The sequence below is a fragment of the Enhydra lutris genome, unplaced genomic scaffold (genome assembly GCF_002288905.1).
Source record: "Enhydra lutris kenyoni isolate GAN:26980312 unplaced genomic scaffold, ASM228890v2 scaffoldscaffold5, whole genome shotgun sequence".
Classification (NCBI taxonomy): domain Eukaryota; kingdom Metazoa; phylum Chordata; class Mammalia; order Carnivora; family Mustelidae; genus Enhydra; species Enhydra lutris.
In genome coordinates, this window is record NW_019154089.1 from 8,079,015 (window position 1) to 8,101,430 (window position 22,416).

At 49.0% G+C, this 22,416-nt stretch overlaps 1 protein-coding gene across 2 annotated transcripts in view; it reads left to right on the forward strand.

Moving 5' to 3' along the window:
* LOC111141223 (prolyl 4-hydroxylase subunit alpha 2) overlaps positions 1 to 22,416 on the forward strand; it is a 48,892-nt gene that overhangs the window by 19,549 nt on the left and 6,927 nt on the right. For both annotated transcript variants that reach the window (XM_022493636.1, XM_022493635.1), the window contains exons 3-11: positions 3,535 to 3,634; positions 4,257 to 4,353; positions 4,713 to 4,864; positions 7,746 to 7,883; positions 11,414 to 11,653; positions 12,924 to 13,117; positions 13,900 to 14,076; positions 17,882 to 17,952; positions 18,201 to 18,300. In XM_022493636.1, coding sequence (XP_022349344.1) covers positions 3,553 to 3,634; positions 4,257 to 4,353; positions 4,713 to 4,864; positions 7,746 to 7,883; positions 11,414 to 11,653; positions 12,924 to 13,117; positions 13,900 to 14,076; positions 17,882 to 17,952; positions 18,201 to 18,300 — 1,251 coding nt within the window. In that variant the 5' untranslated portion in view covers positions 3,535 to 3,552. The remainder of the gene's footprint in view (positions 1 to 3,534; positions 3,635 to 4,256; positions 4,354 to 4,712; positions 4,865 to 7,745; positions 7,884 to 11,413; positions 11,654 to 12,923; positions 13,118 to 13,899; positions 14,077 to 17,881; positions 17,953 to 18,200; positions 18,301 to 22,416) is intronic.

Consider the following 22,416-nt stretch of genomic DNA (forward strand, 5'->3'; position numbering starts at 1 on the left):
TGTTAAAATTCAAGCTGTTGCATTTGGGTTGCAGCTGGGAGCTTGGCAGAGGTTCGTGCCTGATGAGGTAAGGGGAGAAGCTAAGGACGCTGCTGGTTTGCAGCTGGAAACCTCTTTTCATGGCCATTTGGCCAGATTGTAAATGTCCTTTCCAAAGAGCAGGCTTGTTGGGGCCTCTGATTGTATGTCTTGGAATTTGTCTGTGCTTAGAAACAGTGCTGGTCACCTGGTGAGTGAATCATTGTCACTGGGGTGTTGGTGGTCTTTGGAGAACCTCCCTGTGGGTGTCCAAACTTGGGACTTACTATGCATACAGTGTCCATTCTTAACAATGCATAACAGTCCATTATGTGGAAAAAAATGTAACATTTTCTGTTGTTGTTTCTAACTTGAACAAGTCTGTGGTGAAGCCTTATTTGTTGGATGCCTGATATGGGTCAGACATTGTTCTAAACTTGAGATGCAGAGCAGATAAAATTCAATATTGGTTTTCTTCTTAGGCTTGATGCCACTTTGTGTTTTGTTTTTCATAAAAAGAGGTTTGATGTTGCCTATTTCCAGGTCTATTCAGCATGGATTTATGAGGGTTCCTGGAAGGGCTTTTGGCAGCACTGGACACTTGGGGTAGGGGAGGGGTACCGGGCATGCATACACATTCCCACCTACTCTGTCCCAAGCAAGGTATGAGATAGGATTGGGGCCAAGGCAAGTAGGGGCTTGGCCTTTCCCACACTGTGGGACAGTTGCTCTTGGATGCTACCTCTTCCCATCCTGGCCCTAATTAGAAAACTTTTCATACAAAGCCTGTAGCATTCAGGGTCAGGACGAGGGAAATGCTGGGACTCTAGGGCATCCCTGCCTGAGGCGACAAGTCTAGGGGCTGCTTGGGGGTACCTTGCTCTCTGACCATTGGAGTAATCTTCCCCTCCTCCATCAGAGCAGGACTTCACAGGCTCTTGGCAAGCCATTTTCCAAAACCCCATCTGTGATTCTTTGGGGGCTCTGCCTCTGGGCTGTATTCATGGATGGGCTTAGTCTAAGCCAGAGAGTACATTCCAGAGAAATGACAGCTGGTATTCATGTAATGAAGGAACCTGGCTGCTTTTCCCTGAGTGCTGTACGGCATGAACCCTGGACATTATCACCAGGAGGATTTGAGAGGAACACAAAGATGTCTCCCTCCCTTGAACTTGTCACCCCATCTCTGAAGAGGTATGCCACTGCAGCTGGAGACACAGCAGGGGAGAAATGCTGGGCTCCCCTCCTTCCAACTGTGTCTGTCTGGTCTCCTTCCGGGGCCCTGCTCTCCTACCATCCCAGACAGGCAGTTGGCTGGTCCCTCATGTCCACAGATCCAACCTCTTGGCCCTGGACTTTACTGTTCCTTCTTTTAAAAAAAATTTTTTTTAATTTGTATTTTTTAAAATATTTCATTTATTTAGGGGCGCCTGGGTGGCTCAGTGGGTTAAGCCGCTACCTTCGGCTCAGGTCATGATCCCAGGTCCTGGGTTCAAGCCCCACATCGGGCTTTCTGCTCAGCAGGGAGCCTGCTTCCTCCTCTCTCTCTGCCTGCCTCTCTGCCTACTTGTGATTTCTCTCTGTCAAATAAATAAATAAAATCTTAAAAAAAAATTTATTTATTTATTTGATAGAGCAAGAAAGGGAACACAAGCAGGGGGAGTGGGAGAGGGAGAAGCAGGCTTCCTGCTGAGAAGGGAGCCCGATGTGGGACTCAATCCAAGAACCCTGGGATCTTGACCTGAGCCGAAGGCAGATGCTTAACAACTGAGCCACCCAGGCACCCTTTACCATTCCTTCTGTTTACCTATAGAAGGTGCTTTCCTGAGTTAGTTAAGCCTCTTGAGGTAAAAGGAACATATAGTACTCTAGTATATAACATATAGTACTCCTGTAAAGGGGCTTCTGTAAGCACAACGAGAGGCTTTCAGGAATCCTGGGCTGGAGATACAGAGGATGTGAAACCTGGAAGCAGACCTGTGGCTGGAACACGGAGGACCTGCACTCCACCTCGGGGCTGATGGCCTGCTCACCTTCTCTCAGTGACTTGCTTTTCTCTGTTGCCCTAACTGTATAATCCATTGCTTAGCCTGATATTCTGTGCCCTGCAGCAGGTTCTGGCCCAAAAGACGTGGCTCTGTGCATCTCGGCCCCCAACACCTAGGCCACTGACGGGCCATGCTCATGGCTCTGCAGACATCTGGCAGGGACATGAACAAATGCAGCCATTCATTCATCCTCTCCTCTTTCTGATAGAGGAACCCGTTTGGGGTTGGGCCTTGTGGTTGGGCTGAGCCTAACCTGGAACCACAGTGGGTTGGAATTTCTTCCAAGGCGAGAAGTGGTCGGCATGACTGTGTGTCTCTTAACCAGAGCAGGCAAAAAATGAACTGGCATTAGCTCAGACTTGGAATTCTGTCAGGTAAGGCTTCCATTTTGGGGAAAAGCATTTGTATTTTCTTCATTTTCCCCTGTTTTCTCTTAGTATATTTCCATGGGGCTTGGCTGACATTGAGCAGGAAGAGAAGGGACTGGTAGAGGTGGGGCTCAGGTGTGTGCTGGGTTGCTTGGCTGAGCTGGGAGACCATGTTCAAAGCTTCTATTATGTACTCAGGTCCCCTGCCAGTGGAGCTTGCCCCAGGTTGTGCCCTCACAGCTGAATCTGGCTATTTCTAGGCTAACGAGAAACCAGAAGCCGGTCTTGAATCCATGTCAGCAGTCCATCCCATCCCAGGGTTTTGGCCTTGCATGGCTGATTGCTTTTTATATCCCAGATGCCTAACTCGGTAAATAGCCTATGTGGATCTTCAGCAGATATTTGTGAGTGGTGACTTGCTAGCGAGGATGGTGTCTGGTGAGGTGGCAGACAGGAAGAGTAGTGTCTGCCCAGAGTGCCTGCTCCCCACGCTGCCTTTTCTGTGGCCGGGTGCAGACTGGCAGGGGGCGGTTTTATTCCCCTCTGGCCAGCCCTCTGCTATACACCTCATTTTGGGTGTGGGTCCTCTGGAGCCTATTGTGGCACATTCTCTTTCCGTCATTGTTTCTCCTGTCCTTTCAGTCTCCTCACATGCAGAAGCTGCATGTTACCTGTGGGTCCCCAGCAGGGGACCTGGCACTGTCCTGACACATGGGTTGGAAAGAAAGACCGAAATAAGACAAGCAATCTGTGAAATGAGAAGGGGTGGGCTAGAATCTTGGACTAATATTGGAAGCAGAGGGGACTGACTCCCACACCATTCAGCCTTTCCATGTTGCTGGCAGTTACCGGGAATCGGGTGCACAGGGGCTCTCCCAAGGGGACATGGCCTCCCAGAGCAGGGGCCAGAATTGAGCACACATCACTGGTTGCACACCCGGGCCTCTTTCCACTGCTGGTGCAGAATATCCTTAGTTTCTGTGTCCTAGGTCAGGATTTTAGCACGTTTGGTGTATCTATGTGCACATGTATATGTATGTCTTCACCTACATTGCTTTTTTCACCTGTTGATCCAGTGGCTGTCACTGAATGCCTTTCAGACACTGCTCTCTGTGACCATGAAAGGCTGGGTGCCCACATTGCTGGTGGCCTGGTTTGGTGTCCTGGGCTGTGTGCAGGCTGAATTCTTCACTTCTATTGGTATGTGCCAACAAGACTATCTTCTTGAGCCATCCTTGGCTCAAGTGCCAGGGAATGTCACCACCTGAAGCCCGTTCTCACTCAAGGTGGGATGGCTCACCCACTGGTTTTGACAAGTTCTGGGGAAAGTAGGGTTTGTGGAGCTGCCGTTTCCCCTTCTGAGGCCCTGATGACCTGAATGTCCTTGCTGGGAGCCAGCTGTCTCAACTCCTCTCCTCCCTGAGAAGCACAGGCGGCTCCTGGGCTCCCTGGCCTTCTGACTGTCTTTGTCCAGGCCAGAGAGTGGTTCTGAGCAAAGAAGCCCTTAGGATGTCCAGGCCCTGGTGACATGACCAAGCCAGGTGCTGGTAGGAGAATGAGATTTGGGGCTTCTTCCTTAAGGCTCTCCCAGTGTGCTCATCTAACCCTCCCCTGGGAGCCTCCACCCCTGTATTACTGAAGCTGGGGGCCAAGACCATGTGAGTGCCTTGCCCCCCTTTAACTCCCAAGTCCCTTTGATCCCAAGAGAGTTGCTATGCTAGTGATCCAGAGGACTTGCCTCTGTGCTGGTGTTCTGTGCCTCGGGAAGGGGGATGGATGTCCCTGATCTGTTTCTTACTGGCCCTTTTCTCTTTCCTTGCAGGGCATATGACTGACTTAATTTATGCAGAGAAGGACCTGGTGCAGTCTCTGAAGCAGTATATCCTTGTGGAGGAAGCCAAGCTCTCCAAGATTAAGAGGTATCTGATGTCCTAAGCACCCCCTGCCCCAGAACCCATCCAGGGTGCTCATAAGAGGAAGCGCTTGAGAGAGCCATGAGGGGCTGGCCTGGAGGTTACTTCATGCCAGTTCTCCAGAATGGCTCAGTGTACCGGCTAAGGACTCCCTGCTTTTCCCTTCCCTATTTAAGAGCCTTTTTGCATACATGAGGATTCCCACCTCTTCTCTAGATTAAGGGGCTACAAATGTCAGTGGGAAGTTGCTGTATTCATTTTATATTGCCTCTCCATAGAAAAAGGGGTTTCACCAGGGAAATTACCATAGGTCAAGACCTGTGTGAGTGGGCATGTTAAGTCTTCCTTTTCCTCTCTTTCCACAGCTGGGCCAACAAAATGGAAGCCTTGACCAGCAAGTCAGCTGCTGACCCTGAAGGTTACCTGGCCCACCCCGTGAATGCCTATAAACTGGTGAAGCGACTGAACACAGACTGGCCTGCACTGGAGGACCTTGTCCTTCAGGACTCGGCTGCAGGTGAGGAATGGTGAGCAGGTGCTTTGGGGGCCAGTGGTCTGTGTGCCCGTGTATGGGGAGTGTCCGTCTGAGCCTGTCCTGGCTCTGCCATTGTTGGTGGGCATGTGCGGTGTGTCGATAATGCACCCTGCCAGGCCTGTGGCCATCTCCCTTTTCTGTGGGCCCCTAGCAGTTGGCTGTCCTTGTTTTTATTATGTAGCAATAATCAGTTCTTGCCTTGTCCTAGTGTGTTCATTCCCCCCCCCTTTTTTTTATACTTTTTAAATACTTTTTTAAAACGTGCTTTACTTGTGTGTTTTTGTAGAAAAGTTAGGAAATAAAATGATGTAAGTAAATTAGAGTTCTTAACCCAGTTGTCTCGTGATAAGCACTATTAAAATTCCTGTCTTCCTAAACTCGCATTTACATTAAAAGAAGAAATGGACCCATTCATATAGTCCAGGGAGTGCAAACTCACTTGCTTTGCGGGACGAAACGAAAAAACAAAAGTGAGTCAAGTGGGCTGGGTGATGGGGCCAGCATAAGCTGGGGATTATGGGCCTCATCTAACTTCATTCCCATTCATACCTTTTAGAAATAAAACATATCTGTAGGCAGATTTGTGCCATAAGCATACAGTGATTTCCTGAATTTTCCAGCTTCTTTAAATGTCTATTATATGTTATAGGGCATGGTTTTAATGGCTACATAGTAATAACTCAAACTGATATAGTGTGAAATTGGTCAAGTTAGTGGATGTGGGATTGTTTCCAAATTATCAGCAATTGTGCATATACATCTTTGTGCCTACCTCTGATTATTTTCTTTTATTAAATTCTTTTTGAAGTTTATTATTATTTTTTTAAGATTTTATTTATTTGAGAGAGAGAGAAAGAGAGTGACTGAATGAACAATGAGGGGTGGGGAGGGCAGAGGGAGAGGGCAGAAGCAGGCTGCCAACTGGATCCCAGGACCCCGGGATCATGATCTGAGTGGAAGGCCAATGCTTAATTGACTGAGCCACCCAGACGCCCTCTCTGATTATTTTCTTAGTTTAAATTCTTAGAAGTGGTATTTAGGTCAAAGTATGAACTTTTTAAAGCTTTAAAGCTTTGACCGTGCTTGGTATCTTTTACTCTGCTGGTATTTTTTATGCTCTAACATTTTCCTCTCAGCAGGAGGTGGTGGGGCAGGCGTGGAAGTTGGCCCTCCTGACTCCAGCCAGCCCTGGGCTCAGCCTCCTGGACTGAGTGCCTCTGCTCCCACAGTCGGGAGTGCTGATTAACTTCAGACTGGTTGTCTCTGGCTGAGCAGTTCAGTCCATGAGGCCAGACTGGGCTGGGCTTGGCTGGGGGCAGGGTGGCCTCTGGGGAGGGGTTGGTGAGTTGAGCCCGGCTGGAGCTGTGCCCAGTGAGCTCACTGCCTCCAGAAGCGGTGGCTGCCTTTCCCAGCCCCTGTCTTCCATCCTGGGGCTGTAGCTCAGAACTGGCTGTTCTGCCGGCACTCCACGGCCCAACGGGTAGAATAAGCCTGCCTGGATGACCTTCCGCTCCCTAGTCTTGCTCTCCACACCCCGCCCCCACCGTCAACATCTGGTTCTTGTAGAAAACCTTATAATTACCAGAAGGCAGACAGGACAGGCCCTGAGAGCAATAGGTTGTTTTCACCTCTGACTTGAGAGTTCTTGCCTCTGAAATGAGGGGGATGTGCTGACGGTGTGGCTTTTTCTGGGGGCATGTTTTCTTTTTCCTGAATTCCAGACTCTTAGAATCCCTGATTGGGCAGCCACCAAGAAAGGCAGGATTACAACTTCTTGATCCCTGGGTCCCCAGGCATGGTTAGAAGTGGGTGTTTGAACCTGAGGTCCTGAGAGTAGGTGACCGTGGGTACTGCTGCCCTGAGGAAGAGGCCAGGGAAGAAAGGACCTTGGGGTTCCCCTCCCAATTCTTAGCTCATAGGTAGCATTGAAACTCCTGAATCAGTTTGGGAAGGCCTGGCCTCCACCTGGAGTCCTGAGATACAAAAGGTGCATATCCTGTTTAAGAGCTAGGGCTTGGAGTCCCAGAACAGCGTCCTTGGGCACGTCTCTGGCAGGGGCTGGCCTAAGTTCCAAACTGTGGCCTTGTGCACTATATCCGGGGAGCTCATGCCTTTGAGTTCATGGCAGGTCTGAGTTGTGGGAGTCCTCGAGAGAGCAATAGGAAGAGCCAGTGTGGTCTCTCAGTGTACTCCACTGGGCTTGGGCAGGCCCACCTCAATGCTTGTTCTGGCCAGATGGTCCCCCAGTCCCTAATCTGAAGGATGGAGACAGCACTAAATCCCTCCAAGACTGTCATCATCACTTTTCTAGATGATAAGGGCCAATAGTCAGTAATCAGTGGCTAGCTAGGTTCCCTGAGTTGACTACCTCTGTTCCTTAGACTCCTTGACCTGGAATGTGGGCTGGAGGTCTGTTTATCTGGTCCCCCCAGTGATCCTGGATCGAGGTTTTCCATGTGATTCATTTTCCATTAAGTGATCAATAGGTCCTCCGTGAGTCTTCTCCTGTGTCCTTCTCAATTACTGTTTCTGTCCTCTGTCCCTTCTGTCTCCACCAGATTTGACTGAGTGCTTTGGAGCCAAGACTCTCAGACTCCCACATGTTAACCGGTTTGTGGGCCATCTTTGTTCAATTCCAAATGAGCAGTACAGGCAGTCCGTACAGTGAGGAGGAAGAAAAGAGAGATCTTCATGGACTGGAGCCATCAGGGAGGGCTTCCTGGAGGAAGGGGGAACCGCCTTTGAGGGAGGGGGCAGGGAGATTGCACTAGCCAGAAACCCTCCACTGGGTACCTTTCTGGTCCCAGGTGGAATTGCGCCCCTGGATCAAAGGTAACCTCTTGTTCTCACTCTCATTTGGAAGGTTTTATTGCCAACCTCTCTGTGCAGCGGCAGTTCTTCCCTACTGATGAGGATGAAATGGGAGCTGCCAAGGCCCTGATGAGACTTCAGGACACGTACAAGCTGGACCCAGACACGATTTCCAAAGGACAACTTCCAGGTACCTTACCACTCTAGGCTTTGCCCATGCACTGGGTGTGTGTCTACTGTGGCCTCTGGACAGAGTTGGAGCCACCACCATCTTGTGGTCTTTACCCTCAAGCACACCATCAGCTGCTGGTGGTGATGCTCTCTTGGGTTTCCAGTTGGTGCCAGTCCCCTCCCATTCCCATGGCAGCCACCTCCCCTCAGCTCCTCCCCTTCTCTCCCTCTCCTCTCTCTTTTCTTCTCTCCACTCAGAGAGAGCCAAGGCTGCTGCTCAGAACCCCTCGGCCTCTGCCCTCTGAACACTGCTCAAATCTTCTTCCAGACCTGCTTCTGTCCCCACACCCTCTGATTTCTTTTTGACAAAGACTGATCTCTGGACTCACTGTCCGGTGTCCTGTGTGTCCTCAGTTACAGTCTCTGCCTTGTTCCTTCTTGGCCCACCCCACTTGGCTCTTCCCCTTGAGCTCACACACTGTGGGTTCTTACTAATCTTACAAACCCCTCCCTCAGGATCCAAGGCCTTTTGAGTCTCTGGTGCTGATGGATCTGTTGGTTAGCCTAACCTGGCTAGGCTGCTGGACAGTCATCCACATGCTCTGTGTTTCTTTGCTTCCCAGGTCCTCCTGAACACGCAGTCTGGCCTCTTTGCTCAGCATCCACTGATCCTGTCCCTGCCAGGTCTCTAGTGGCCACTCAGCTGCTAAAGCCAGTGGCTGAGTTTCAGGCAGAATGTCCTTTAATTTTTCAGCAGTGTTTGGCACGTTGATTGTCTCAGTCTTCCTGATACTCCCTGAATTCTAGGGTACTGATCTCTACTGCTTCTCTTTTTGGCTTTCTGCTCTCTCTCTCTCTCTTTTTTTTCAAAAACATGCCCCTTTCTCCTGATTACCTCAGTATGATTAGAAGAAGGTATATTTGGTTTGGGGGACTGTTAGAGGCCAATAAAACATGGGGTTCAGTTAGACCCCATTATACTTTGGATGTCACTCACCCTTGAGGACCCGGGAAGAGGCACAAGCCCAGGGAATCACAGTATGTAGGACAAAGAGACACTCTGCTGGCGGCTGGTTAAGGTCCAGAGTTGTAGCACTGAGGAGTCTGGTGAACCAATGTGATGGAGTGTAGACTTCTTATTCCTGACTCTGTCAAATCTTAGATCAAGCCAGGCCACGAAGCCAGTGAGAGAAGGTCCCTTAGGGCACCTGCAAGATGTGTTCCAGCGTAGCTATGAGAATGGTTGGTAGAAGGAGAGAGCCACACCCAAGCATTGACCTTGCACATTCATTTAACAGATCTTTGCTTGTTCTAGAGGGGCAGGGAAGGTGGATTTCCTTAGGTAGAGTTTTCCCTGAGCACCTTCTGCAGGTGAGCCCAGCCATTTCCATCAAATGTACATAGATGATGTTCACTTCTGTGTTTCCTATCAAGGCTTATCACCAAAGATTCCAGCTACTGAAGACAAATGCCTTTGGGGTATCTCCACTTGGGTGTTCTCTGTGCTCCTCCAAAGTCACGTGTTCCAAAGAGAAGTCCTCATTGCCTTGTGAAATGTTTACCTTCCTCTCTTGCTCCTTGCCTGAGCAAACAGCAGCTCTGGCCACTGGCAGCCCAAGTCAGAATCCTAAGGCCCATGGATTCTGCCTCTCTTGTGTCGTCTTTACTTGGAGGCCCTGACTCCAGCCTCATCACATATTTCTCAACTGGATTATTGAAATAACTTTCTGACTTTTCTTCTATCTCTAGTTCACTCCTTAAAATCATTCTCCATGTGGTCTTAAGTGCATCTCTGTTTATATCAGTTCCTGATCACAAAGCTTAACTTTAAGTGCTAAACCCAAATTCCTCCTGTGTGTGGTTTTTGAGGTCTTGTATGGTCCTCTTTCCTGGGCCTACTTGCCTATCTATATTAAGTTTGTACTAAACTACCCACCACCTAGCTTCCTTGCCTATCCTACCCGATCAGCTAGATCTCATGTCTGATTGCCCTTTGGCATTCAGTTCTCTGAATAAAGAGCACTCTCTAGGGAGTGCTCTCCAAAGGCATAGACTTTTGATGGGCTTCTGGGGAGGATGCTGAATATCTGGGAGCTCTTCTTCCTTTTTTTTTTTTTTTTTTTCTGGGAGCTGTTCTTTACCTTCTTGGCCTCTGTAGGATATGTGGATTATAGCTACTGATTATTAGCATCCTGGAGATCATAGAAGACATCTTTATGTGTCATCTCATTGACTTCTTGCCACCAGTTCTCTAAAATTGATGGTATTAACTCTAGACCTAAGGGGACTGAGAGTTAGAGAGGCTCAGTAATTTATCCATTGTGACACAGCTGGTGGGATCCCTAGCGAGGCCCACACGGAGCCAGCTTTGTGCAGCTGGCTCAGCTGCTGTGTTATATTGTGCCTCATTGTGTGTTCCGGAAAACTGCATAGCTAAAGGAGATCTGTAGAGGCCCAAGGATAATGACCAGGGGCTCAAGGAACCCCTTGATCACTAGCCCGTCTACTAACTCCATCTCGTGTTTACTCTCTTCATCTTCCTATCCCACATTGCCTAATGCTGAGGCATCATGGTGAGCAGACCTCTGTCTTTGAAGTAGCCAACCCATTGCAGTAGGGGTTTCATTGTGGACAGAGCCCCACCTTGGACATTAGGCAGAAAGAAGCTCCTCTAAGGCAGCTCTTACATGTCACCCATGTGTAGGTCTGTTAATGGGGTTAACAGAGACTCCCCTGCCTTCCAGGGAGGGTCACAGCCCTTCCTTCTTCTGCATGGGGCCTGCTTTTTCATTGTTCCCTGAGAAGTATACTCATGTCCCTCCCACCTTACCCCTACCCTACATCCTACATTTTCCCATAGTTAGCATACTGTATCTCATCCTTCTTGACCTGAGACTATTTTCACAGTCACTTTCCAGTATGGAGCCTGTAGCAAACAACCTGTGGTCTCAGGACCTGCAGTGCTGATGCTCACCAAGTTCCCCGCCACCTAACGGTCAAAGCTGGTGCTGCAGTCTTGGCTCTGACCTCCCTTGGCATCTGTCCCATTGCTCCTGCTCTGTTCCTACTACCTCTCCAGTCCTGCTCAGTGTCATTCATTGTCCTTTCTCTGTAGGGTTCTGGCCTTAGCCACTTTCTCTACTCTCTTCTTACAGTCTTGCTGGAAGTGGAAGTCTTGCTCGAAGCTGCCATCGAAGTTCTGTTTTTTATATTAACTAATTTTTCTACCTTCCAGACTCATAAGGCGAGCTGCCCAGTAGATATCTCCTCTGTGGCTCACAGGACCATCATACTCTCCTGAATACTGCTTCTTGGGCTTCTTCACAACAGAGGCCCCTTCCCACATGGCAGAACAGGAGTCTGTGGCCAGGAGATTGGCTGTGAATCCTGGTCCCAGGCAGGCCCAGCCTGCTTGTGCTTACTTAGAAGTCTGGGTGGGACTCTGCTGGGATGATGCCCCCCTTCCACTGGCCCAGGCTTCCTTGTGGGAATCTCTCTCCCCAGCCCAGCGGCTCTTTAGAGCCTGACTGTTTGCATTTCCTGCTGCAGGAACCAAGTACCAGGCCATGCTGAGTGTGGATGACTGCTTTGGGATGGGCCGCTCGGCCTACAATGAAGGCGACTATTACCACACAGTCCTGTGGATGGAACAGGTGCTGAAGCAGCTCGATGCTGGCGAGGAGGCCACCACAGCCAAGGCCGATGTGCTGGACTACCTGAGCTATGCTGTCTTCCAGCTGGGTGACCTGCACCGTGCCCTGGAGCTCACCCGCCGCCTGCTTTCTCTTGGTGAGGAAGTTCTAGGGGAAGGTCAGAGCTGAGGGGGTGCTGGCAGGAGAACTGGTTCCTCCACCAGCCACTACCTGACCACTCTCCTGAGACTGAGCCACTTTGACATGTTGCCTGGCCAGTGACCCGAGCCGTACTGCTTTCAGGCTCATTCTGGCTGCTGGTTAGCTCTTTACCCACCTCATTTCTGGCCTTAGCCCTTGCCTGGTTGCTTATGGATATAGTCAGACCCGTGGCTCTCTACAGTCCCTTTGAAAATAGGAATCCCATGGTGCAGTGCAACGGCTGCTCTGCAGGGTGAGCCTTCACGTGGTCAGGAGTGGCTGGGGAGGCAAGCCATACTTCGCAATTGCTGCAGTGATTGTGGCCTGACCCGTTCATTCAGGGTCCGAGGTCTTACTGGTGGGACTTGCTATGGCATTGGTGGTATAAGTGTCTTGAAGTGTTGGACTGAAGGAAGTTAAAAGCACTGTGTTTTTAAATCCTGTATCTTCTACCTTTTACTGATAGATGGGATAATCATAATCTGGAATTCCACAGATCAGCAAAGACTTCTTTTGCTGCTGCTTTTCATGGGCCTTGAGTCTGATGCCAGCAACCATATGAGTGTTCTGCAAGACTGATGTGGGGGAAGAGAGCTTTGTAGATGCTATCATATTAGTAAGAGCCTTGGCCTGGGAGTCAGGATACCTGGTTTCCTGTTCGGTCTAACCTTTGCCTAAATCTGTTAGTATCTTTGGGCCTTGGTTTCCTCACCTATGGAGTGACACAGTAATCCTGCCAAGCTTGCTCCTTTGTGTTGTGAGGCCCACAAGATGAGGCTATGGCATTGTCATGTGGCTGTTCTTTTTGCCAGGATTTCAGCCTGCCTTCTCACTGTGGCCAGCATGTGATCTGGTCACCAGTAATGGATGTACTCTAGGAGACGGATGTAAGTGACTCACAGCCAAGTTGGGAGGAGGTGGCAGGAGTTTGGACTGCTTCTCTAGACCTGTGCTGTTGGGCCCTCCAGGGCGGCCTGAGAGGAGAGCCCCCTATGTGGCTAGCTAGGTGGCCTCCTTGGTGTCTCCTTTCCCATCTCTGGCCAAGCCGGAGAGTCCATGTTGGCTTTTCTGCTCTGACCAGCGAGCCCTGGTAAGATGCTGTGGAAAGCAGAATGCTGCGTGCAGATGAGCTGCTGGGAGAGAAAACTGCTTACAGAATAATTTCTCTAAATGACCTAACAGATGTTTGTGGTTTCCTTTTCCTTCTTGTTCTTTGCTCTTTCTAGACCCGAGCCACGAACGAGCTGGAGGAAATCTGCGGTACTTTGAACGGTTGTTGGAGGAAGAAAGAGAAAAAATGTTATTGAATCAGACAGAAGCTGGGCTAGCCACGCAGGAAAGCATCTATGAGAGGCCTGTGGACTACCTGCCTGAGAGGGACATCTATGAGAGCCTCTGTCGTGGGGAGGGTGTCAAACTGGTGAGATGCATGGCTAGGTCCCACATGTGGACCTAGACTTTGGCTCTGGATGGGGAGATTTGGGAATGATGTTCCTCTGTGTGTAGGCTGTTTCCTCAGTATCTTGCCCAATTCTTTGTAGCATCTGCTGAGGCTGATGGGTGGGTGTTCTCTGAGGTATAGGACAGGAGACTGTCTCCCCCAATGTCCCTGGCAGAGTTTGAATCCTCTCAGTTATTGCTCAGCTCCCTTCCCTACCCCAGCATGCCCAGCTTCTGCTTGACTCACACTGTGAGGAAAACCATGGGTGTGGATGTGCCGCATGGGAAGCTGTGGTCTCTGTAGTGAAGACGTGGCCATAGCTAACAGCTCAGCCTCCAGTGTCACTGATTTTTGAGGGCCCTGGGATCCCAGTGCTTCCTCAGTAGGCTCAGGTATGAGGCAGTCTCTGGGCCTTGTCCATGTCTATATCTTCATGCCTCCCACTGGTTTTTTCACCTAGAATGGCCTCTCCCCTGCCTCAGTCCTTCTGACTTACTCATATCTCTGTGAGAAGGCTCAGGGATTAACCTTGTGCCGCAGGACCTATAGACATGAGGAATTTTTGCAAGAGAGGAAACATTGCATGATTTGTGGGGGTATCATTTCTCTCAGTCAAGCTGTGGGACTTTTGTTTCTTCTGTGGTGGGGCAGGAGGGAGCAGCTGCTGGACACAGGGTATGAGACACGTCTGCAGCCAGCCAGTCTGGGGCTGAGGATTAGAACTCATTATGCCCAGAGCCTGTTGCTTTGTTGCTCTCCAGACTCCCCGGAGGCAGAAGAGGCTTTTCTGTAGGTACCACCATGGCAACAGGACACCACAGCTCCTCATCGCCCCCTTCAAAGAGGAGGATGAGTGGGACAGTCCACACATCGTCAGGTACTACGATGTCATGTCTGACGAGGAAATCGAGAGGATTAAGGAGATCGCGAAACCCAAAGTACGTGTGTCTGCAGTTCCTTCCTGGGCACCTTATCCCCGTTATCATGGGGTGGTTTGTTTGCTTACTCCACTGGCCTTTGCCAGTGTCTAGCGTAAGTCTGCTATCTGGGTCCTGAGGTACTAAAGACTCAGTTTGATCTTGTGGGTTCACGGTCCAATGGCAAAGAAAACTGAAGGAAGCAATGTGGACAGCCAAGTGCTATGACAGAAGGACTCCTGGGGAGCAGGGCAGGTCCACAGTGGGAAGTGTCAGCTCACCTGCTGGGGGGCTGGTGTGTGGGTGAGTTTTGGGGAATTGCCATAGGGTCCTGCCATCCTGGGTCACGTGGAGCTCCTAGTTAGTGCTGTGAAGAAGTGACTGACATGGACAATGAACATCTTTACAGTGTTCAGTCTTCTCATCCACACTCTGGTCTCTCCATTTATTCATATCTTATAAAATTTATTCATATATGCTCAGTACATTTCTTGTTAGGTTTATTCCTAGGTAGATTTTTTTGTTGTTTTTTAATCATATTTTTACTGCTTACATCATTTTGTTAGTTTACTATTTTATATGCTGAAGTATTGATTATAAAAATACATTTCATAGTAACAGCAAATGTTTACTGAGTTCTTTTCTTTTTTGGAGATTAATTTATATGAGAGAAAGGGAGCAGTGTGAGTGAGAGAGAACACAGGTCAGGGAGAGGGGCTGAGGGAGAGGAAGTAGCAAGCTCCCTGCTAACATGGGGCTTGATCCCAGGACCCTGGACTCATGCCTGAGCCGAAGGCAGATGCTTAACCAACTGAGCCATCCAGGTGCCCCTGAGGTGGTTTTTTGTTTGTTTGTTTGTTTGTTTTTAAGATTTATTTGAGAGAGAGAATGCATGAGTGAGGGTGAGCGGGGGAGGTGGGCAGAGGGAAAGGATCTCAAGCAGACTGCCACTGAGCCTGGTGCCTTCTCAGGGCTCGATCTCACAACCCTGAGATCGTGACCCTAGCTGAAATCAAGAGTTGGGTTCTTAACCAGCTGAGCCACCCAAGTGCCCCTGTTTTCTGAGTTCTTAAGTGTGATACAGGCCCTGTTTTAAGTGCTTAAACATACGTTAACTCTCACGTCTGGTAAGCACACTGTCACTGTCTTCATTTTACCCACAGGGAAACAGACCCCTGCAGCGTGCAGCTAGTTATTCAGCTTACTACTCTTTTGATTTTTAGCTGATTCTCTTCATTGTTCAGACACTGTCATCAGCTGCAAATAAAGATTGTTTTCTCTTTCCTAATAATTATATTTCCTTTGTTTTTATCATCTCATTGAACTGCCCAGAACTCCTTGAGCATTGTTAACATTTGGCATCCTGGTCTTTTTCCTGAATTTCCTGGAGATCACTCTGGTATTTCGGTGCTAAGTATGCAGCTGGCCATTGGTTTTGTACATGCGTCATTAGGCTGTAAAATTATTCTTGTATTTCTAGTTCATACAAGATTTGTTCCCATTTGACGTCATTCAGAGAACCACTTCCTACCATGTCCCCACCCTTTTCCTATCACTGGTGATTACAAGGGGGACATTTAGCTGGAGCCTCTGTTGCTTTGTGCCCGATAGACTTGTAGTGGCCAAGAGACCCTACACTTGTGGAGAGACGGAAAATAGGTTCCCATCCTGGCCCCCCTGCACCTCATCTTGAAGCGACCTTGGCTTGAGGTACAAGGACATCTAGCCCCCAGAATCGGCCATTGAGGTTGCTGAGGGATGGTCTAGCAAGTGTGTGTGGAGAATGGGGACCAGTACCCACCCTTTCTACTCCCTGGGTCAGCTGCAAAGTCCTCTAAGGAAGAAGACTGTTTCCCTGGTTGCCAGGTGAGAGAGGCTTTGTTATGGTAGGACCTCCTGAGATTGCTCAGTTGTCCCTCAGGCGAAGGCACTAAAACATTTCTGTGTGTGTTTTCATGCTGGGTGTGTATGTGCATGTGTGTGGCAGGGGTGGTGTGGGGGGAGTGTTGGGAAAACTTGTCTTTGAATAGAAGCTATGACATGGGCTGTCACAAGCTGACCTCTCCTTTCTGGAGCCTGTGAGGGACAGATGCTATTCTGACTTTGAAGTAGAGCCCATGAGTTTAACTTGGCCTGTGGAGAATGCCGGGCAGCTGCTTTTTTTGGGTCCATGGCCTGCTTTCAAAATAGCCCTGCCTATCTCTGGGAGGAGAACACAGCTGCTCACAGCCTCCGTGTGGATGTCAGGCCAGCAGTGAGGCTTAGATGTTTGGATGGGGCTTAGCTGCAGCTGCACTTGTCATTGGGAGGAATCATAGATAGGAGCTCAGGGAAGCCATCTGTCCCGGGTACACTGCCACGTTGCCAGAACTGGGTGCAGCAGCACAGTGTCCTGGCAAGGTGGTCTCCTGGCCAGTCTTCTGGTGCATCCACACCTCTCTATCCCTTCTGCCATTGACTCTTGCCTTGCCCTCTGCCTGGAGCTCCTCTCTGGCCACCTTGTTACCACCCCAGCCCTTCGTTAGTTAGCTCTCCCTGAGGTGTCCACATTGTGATTGTGAGTGTCTGTTACCTGCCTTCCCTGTTTCTTGTTCACTGCAGACTTGCTTCTAGGCCTGGTCTCCACTTGCCTCTTTGGCCTCTTCTCATCTTAACCTCTAATGTCTAATCCACGGTGATGGTGTCACACCCATTTTTGTGCCTGAACCTCTGCATTGCTGTTCTGTAGTGCTCCCCTACCTGGCTAACTCCTGCTTACCCATTAATTCTCAGCTAGGTGGTCTCCCCTGACCATTCTTGACTGTGTAGACTGAGCTTCCACAGACATGAAGCTTACCTGCTTCCAGCTCCTCCCGTATTGTGCTGCAGGGTTAAGCAGCTAGTTTTCTGCCTTTCCCACAGACTGAGCTGTGTGAGGGCACGGGCCATGTCTCGGTCACCCAGTGTAGCACCAGCCACATAGCAGGTGCTCATTAACTATTTATTGAAATCGGGGGGAAGTGCTGTTGGGGTGGGAGTATCTGGGTCTATGGTCCCACCCGTGTGAGATCATTAGGACCGTGCAGAGCTGAAGCATAGTGAGCTGCCTTTGGGCAGCATGTGCTTCCTTGGAGCACCACTGTAGCTGTCTGTGGAGTGAGAGGATAGGAGATAGGTCAGGGGTGTTTGTGGATGTGTGTGTGTGTTAGCATACATATGGAGAGGTAGGTGGCTTTCAGGCAGCAGATCACGTATTTCAACTTGTACAGTCCTTTCCAGATGCTGTCATCTGACCTTGTAAGGCTCCTAAGTGAGTAGAAGGTGTGCCTCCTATCTTTGCTCTTCACAGCAGTGGGAGCCCAGTGGGAGCTGCTGCAGCAGAAGGGCGTTTGAGTAGGTTTCTTGGCAGAGGAGGCTGCTGTGGTTGAGAAGGACCAGGTCAAGAGGAGTGTACAAGGTTGAGGCTCAGGGACAGAGACACAGTCTGAATGTGGTGGGAGTAGCCACACACAGGTGGCGCTCAGGCAGGGGTGGTATGTGTGCCTGGTGAGAACGGGTGAATGAGATGGGTGAATGGTCAAAGGGGACTCCAGAGACACAGTTCTGCAGATAGCACAGACCTGGGTGAGAGCAGGGCAGTGGCCCGGGGGTGACCGCCAAGCAGGAATGTGGGGGCCTTAGACTCCTGCCCTCGCGTGGCTTGCAGGATCACAGTGCCTTGTCTAGGGCCAACCACCTGAAAAACTTCTTTCCCCCACTGGTCTGAATGGCAGATCTGGTCCCAGTCTCTCTAGAAAAACACTCAAGGCAAAGAAGGATAAGTCTGCCCTCTCTTCCTGCCTTCCAGCTTGCACGAGCCACTGTACGTGATCCCAAGACAGGCGTCCTCACTGTTGCCAGCTACAGGGTTTCCAAAAGGTTAGCAGAGGTGGTGGTGGTGGGGGTGGCGGGGGTGGCTGCTCCAGCCCTATCTCCAGCCTATCTCCAGGGCTTCCTAGTTTATACTCCAGGGAGCTTGGCGTGGCTTGTCCTTCCTGCCAGCACCTTCCCTACTTAGAACACTCACCCTGTACTGCCTGTTAGTACTGGCCCTGACTGTGGGGAGAGTGTGAGACCTCCTGTAAGGTGCCTTCCCCACCTTCCTTTCTCTCCCTCCTTTGGCTTAGCTCATGGCTGGAGGAGGATGATGACCCTGTCGTGGCTCGAGTGAATCTCCGGATGCAGCACATCACGGGGCTCACCGTAAAGACTGCAGAACTGCTGCAGGTATGACCGGCCCCCGGGATCCTGGGGTTGGGAAGCGGCTGTTTCTGGCTAGAAGGTCTTGCAGGGTGCCCAGAGCGAGGCTCCCGGAGGCTTGCCCAGTGAACCATGTGGCTGCACAGTGCTTTGGGTGTGGAGTGACCTCGCACAGGGAAGCCAGAAGTAAGCATGCCTCCTGTCATTCTGACAGTTCATCATGCAACAGGTAGTGATCATCTTCTATGTGCCCAAGTATCATATGAGGAGCTAGGGACTGGTGGTGGGCGTGGCAGACCCATTTGTATTTCTTGACTATGGAAGCTGAAATCCTACGTTGTGTTAGGAACACTTCTAAGAGAAATGTGAATATCTTTAGGGGTCATAGTTCGGATGCACGTGGTTCACACGCAACTGGAGGTAAGGTATTTTGTGATGTGTTGGTCAGAAAAGTGAGAGGTTGGGAGATGCCGATGAGAATGGAGACCTTTTTTCAAAGTAGCCCCTGTGGAACCCTGGCTTTCTGCCTTTATTTCGAAGGTGATTGTGAAGACACATGGCAGTTGGGTAGGGCTCCTAATAATATATTCTCTGTTGTATATTGAGTTCAAATCTGTTTTGTCCACGCTGCCTTCTGAACATTGGAATTTCTGGGTTTTTTTGTAAAGTAATGACCTGAGACACTGCCAGAGAAGTTTTGCTGGCATTTTTAAAAAATATTTTATTTATTTATTGAGAGAGAGAGCACGTGCATACACACTAGCAGGGGGAGGGGCAGGGGCAGAGGGAGAGAGAGAATCTCAAGCTGACTGTAAGCTGAGCGCAGAGTCTTACTTGGGGCTTGATCCCATGACCCTGGGATCATGATCTGAGCTGAAATTGAGTCAGATGCTTAATCGACTGAGCCACCCAGGTACCCCTCACTGGCATTTTTTAAGAGTCCTTTGGGTCTGTCTGGCCAGAGTTTCTGTATATTTAAGGATTGCACCTTTGATCTTTAGGCTTGGCAACTATAGATTTCATTAGAATATTGAACTGGAGAGCATTTAGAAGATTCTCTAATCAAGCAAATGACTGAGGTTGTTTTTTTTTTTTCTTTTTTTTTTTTCTGTAGCTCTGTCAGCAATCAGAAAACCAATTTTGAAGATCCTCTTTGTGGATTTGTGTGAAATCCACCAGTTTTTAAATACATGCTGATTACCATTTAGTGTTGTGAAAATTTTATATAATCTTCAGTTCAATCCAACTTAATGTTGAGTTTATAAACTTAATTTTTTTTGAAGATTTTATTTATTTGAGGTAGTACATGTGTACATGAGCTGGGGAGACAGGCAGAAGGAGAGGGAGAAGCAGATTCCACACTGAGTGGGGAGCCTGACACAGGGCTTAATCCCAGGACCCTGGGATCATGACCTGAGCCAAAGGCAGCCACTTAATGACTGAGTCACCCAGTAGCCCAATTTAATTTTTTTTTTAAGATTTTATTTATTGGGGCACCTGGGTGGCTCAGTCATTAAGCATCTGCCTTTGGCTCAGGTCATGATCCCAGGGTCCTGCAGTCCAGCCCCACCCCTGTCATGCTCCCTGGGCGGGGGGGGGGGGGGGGGGGTTTCCCCCTCTTCCGCATCTCCTGCTTCTGTTCTCTCTCTCTGCTGTCTCTCTCTCTGTAAAATAAATAAATGAAATCTTAAAAAAAAAAAAAGATTTTATTTATTTGAGAGTGTGTGTGAGCAGGGAGAGGGGAAGAGAGGGAATGTCAAGCAGAGTCCACGCCGAGGCTCGATCTCACCAGCCTGAGATCATGACCTGAGTGGAAATCAAGATTCAGATCCTTAGCCAACTGAGCCACACATGCACCCCAAGCTTAATTTAATTTTAAGGTAGTTCCATAAACAAGCACATTAATAGAGGACTTCTGCCACATCTCCTACTTCCACCATTTCAGGAGCAGTAGGGACTCTCAGTGCACTAGGTGCGTCTCTATTGGCATTGTTGGGTTTCCTGTCTCTGTGGAGCTGGTCTGTTGTTATAAAGCATCTGTCACGGTCAGAGCCAGTGTTAGGACTCTCATGGCCCCCATCGAGGACAGCATTCTGTTTGGCTGATCCCATACCCTGGACCAGTGGGCTGAGGAGACTGGATGGGACCTGTGCCACTGTTGGCCTCCCAGCTGACTCCCTGGCTACACGCTCTGTCCACTATCTCACATGCAGCCGAGAAGGCAGCAGCTTCGTACTGGGACTGGCTTCTCTGCCACAACCCTGGTTCCATCAAGTTTGGCCTATCATCCTTTTGTAGGTCAGTGATGAGTGGGATCCAAATGCCAGGACTCCGTGTAGAGGGTCTCTTACAGTCAAGGCTCTTCTGGAAGATCCAGACCACAGCTGCCCAGGTACTGAGGCCCCATTTTTGTTTGTCTTCTAGGAACTATATTGGCATTAACTTTGCCTGCTGGCAGTGTTGAAAGCTTTGACCCTCTGTGGTCTGGGGGACAGGGACCTGGGTTTCAGCACCTCCCTCTAGGTGCTCATTCAGCACGGACTGTTTGTGGTATAACCAGTGCCTAGGCACGAGCAAGAGCCTGTACTCCCTGGCCCCTCAAAATGTTACAGGCTTCTGGAAAGGAGCTGGTTCTTCTGCTCCCTGTTGACACTCTTTCACCTGTGGCCAGTGTGTTTGCAATCGATCATTTGGAAGAAAAAGCAATTGAGGCTTTCTTATGAATTGGATGAAGGCTTGTCTGATAGTGGAGGAGATGACAGAATTCTCTAAGATTGAACGCACTTCTGACTTGATGTCTCAGCTTTACTAAAAAAGTAATTTCTGACCATTTTTTTTTTGTCTTCACTCTGACTTCAGTATAATAAATACTCATGGTTTTCAAATGATTGGCTCTTCTATTTTTGTAACAACACATCTAATGAGTCAAATGAATGCTATCACAGGAATCAGGGTGTTTTTTGGCTGGGGGGGCGGTATTTATTTATTTTTAAATTTAAATTCAATTAATTAACATAGTGTATTATTAGTTTCAGAGGCATAGTGATTCATCAGTTGCATATAACACCTAGGATTCATTATGTCACATGCCCTCCTAATGCCCATTACCCAGTTATCCCATCCCCCCCCAGCAACCCTTGTTTCCTGTGATTAAGAGTCTCTTATGATTTGTCTCCCTTTCCAATTTCATCTTATTTTATTTTCCCTCCCTTCACATATGCTCCTCTGTTTTGCTTCTTAAATTCCACATATGATTAAAATCACATGATGAATGTCTTTCTCTGATTCAGTTATCTTGTTTAGCATTATATACTCTAGTTCCATCTGCGTTGTTGCAAATGGCAAGATTCCATTTTTGATGGCTGAGTAATATTCCATTGCATGTATATATACACCACATCTTTTTTATCCATTCATCTGTTGATGGACATCTAGGTTCTTTCCATAGTTTGGCTATTGTGGACATTGCTGCTGTAAACATTGGAGTACACGTGCCCCTTCGGGTCACTACATTTGTATCTTTAGGGTAAATACCCGGTAGTATGATTGCTGGGTTGTAGGGTAGCTCTATTTTCAACTTTCTGAGGAACCTCCATGCTGTTTTCCAGAGTGGCTGCACCAGCTTGCATTCCTACCAACAGTGTAGGAGGGTTCCCCTTTCTCTGCATCCTTGCCAACATATCATTTCCTGACTTGTTAATTTTAGCCAAGGAATCGGTTTTGATGTATAGTTGCTTGTTATTAAAGTTGTGAGTCTGGGCTTGGAGTTTGCCCACATCCACAATTGCACATCCACAAGCTTCCATGACACTTGCAGTCTTTGGGGACAGTGTTAAATAGTGTAGACACAATAGCATCGGTGCATGATTCAATGGGATTCCCAAAACTTAAAAGATGAGCCTGCTGTGGTGATGTGGCTTCTTTCATTCCATGACATCTGCAAGTTTAAGCATCCCATCCCGCAAATGGGAGTATTGGAAAATATAGTCATTTTCTGCAGTTCCCGCATCAAGCGGTGATCAAATTTTGCAGAGTGCATTCGCACCCTAATCCCAGTCATGTTGAAAATTTTCTTCCAAGTTCCCTATGAAAGTGTTTGTAATGTGACTTTATCAATGGCTGTAGCACTTCCCTTCTTAGATG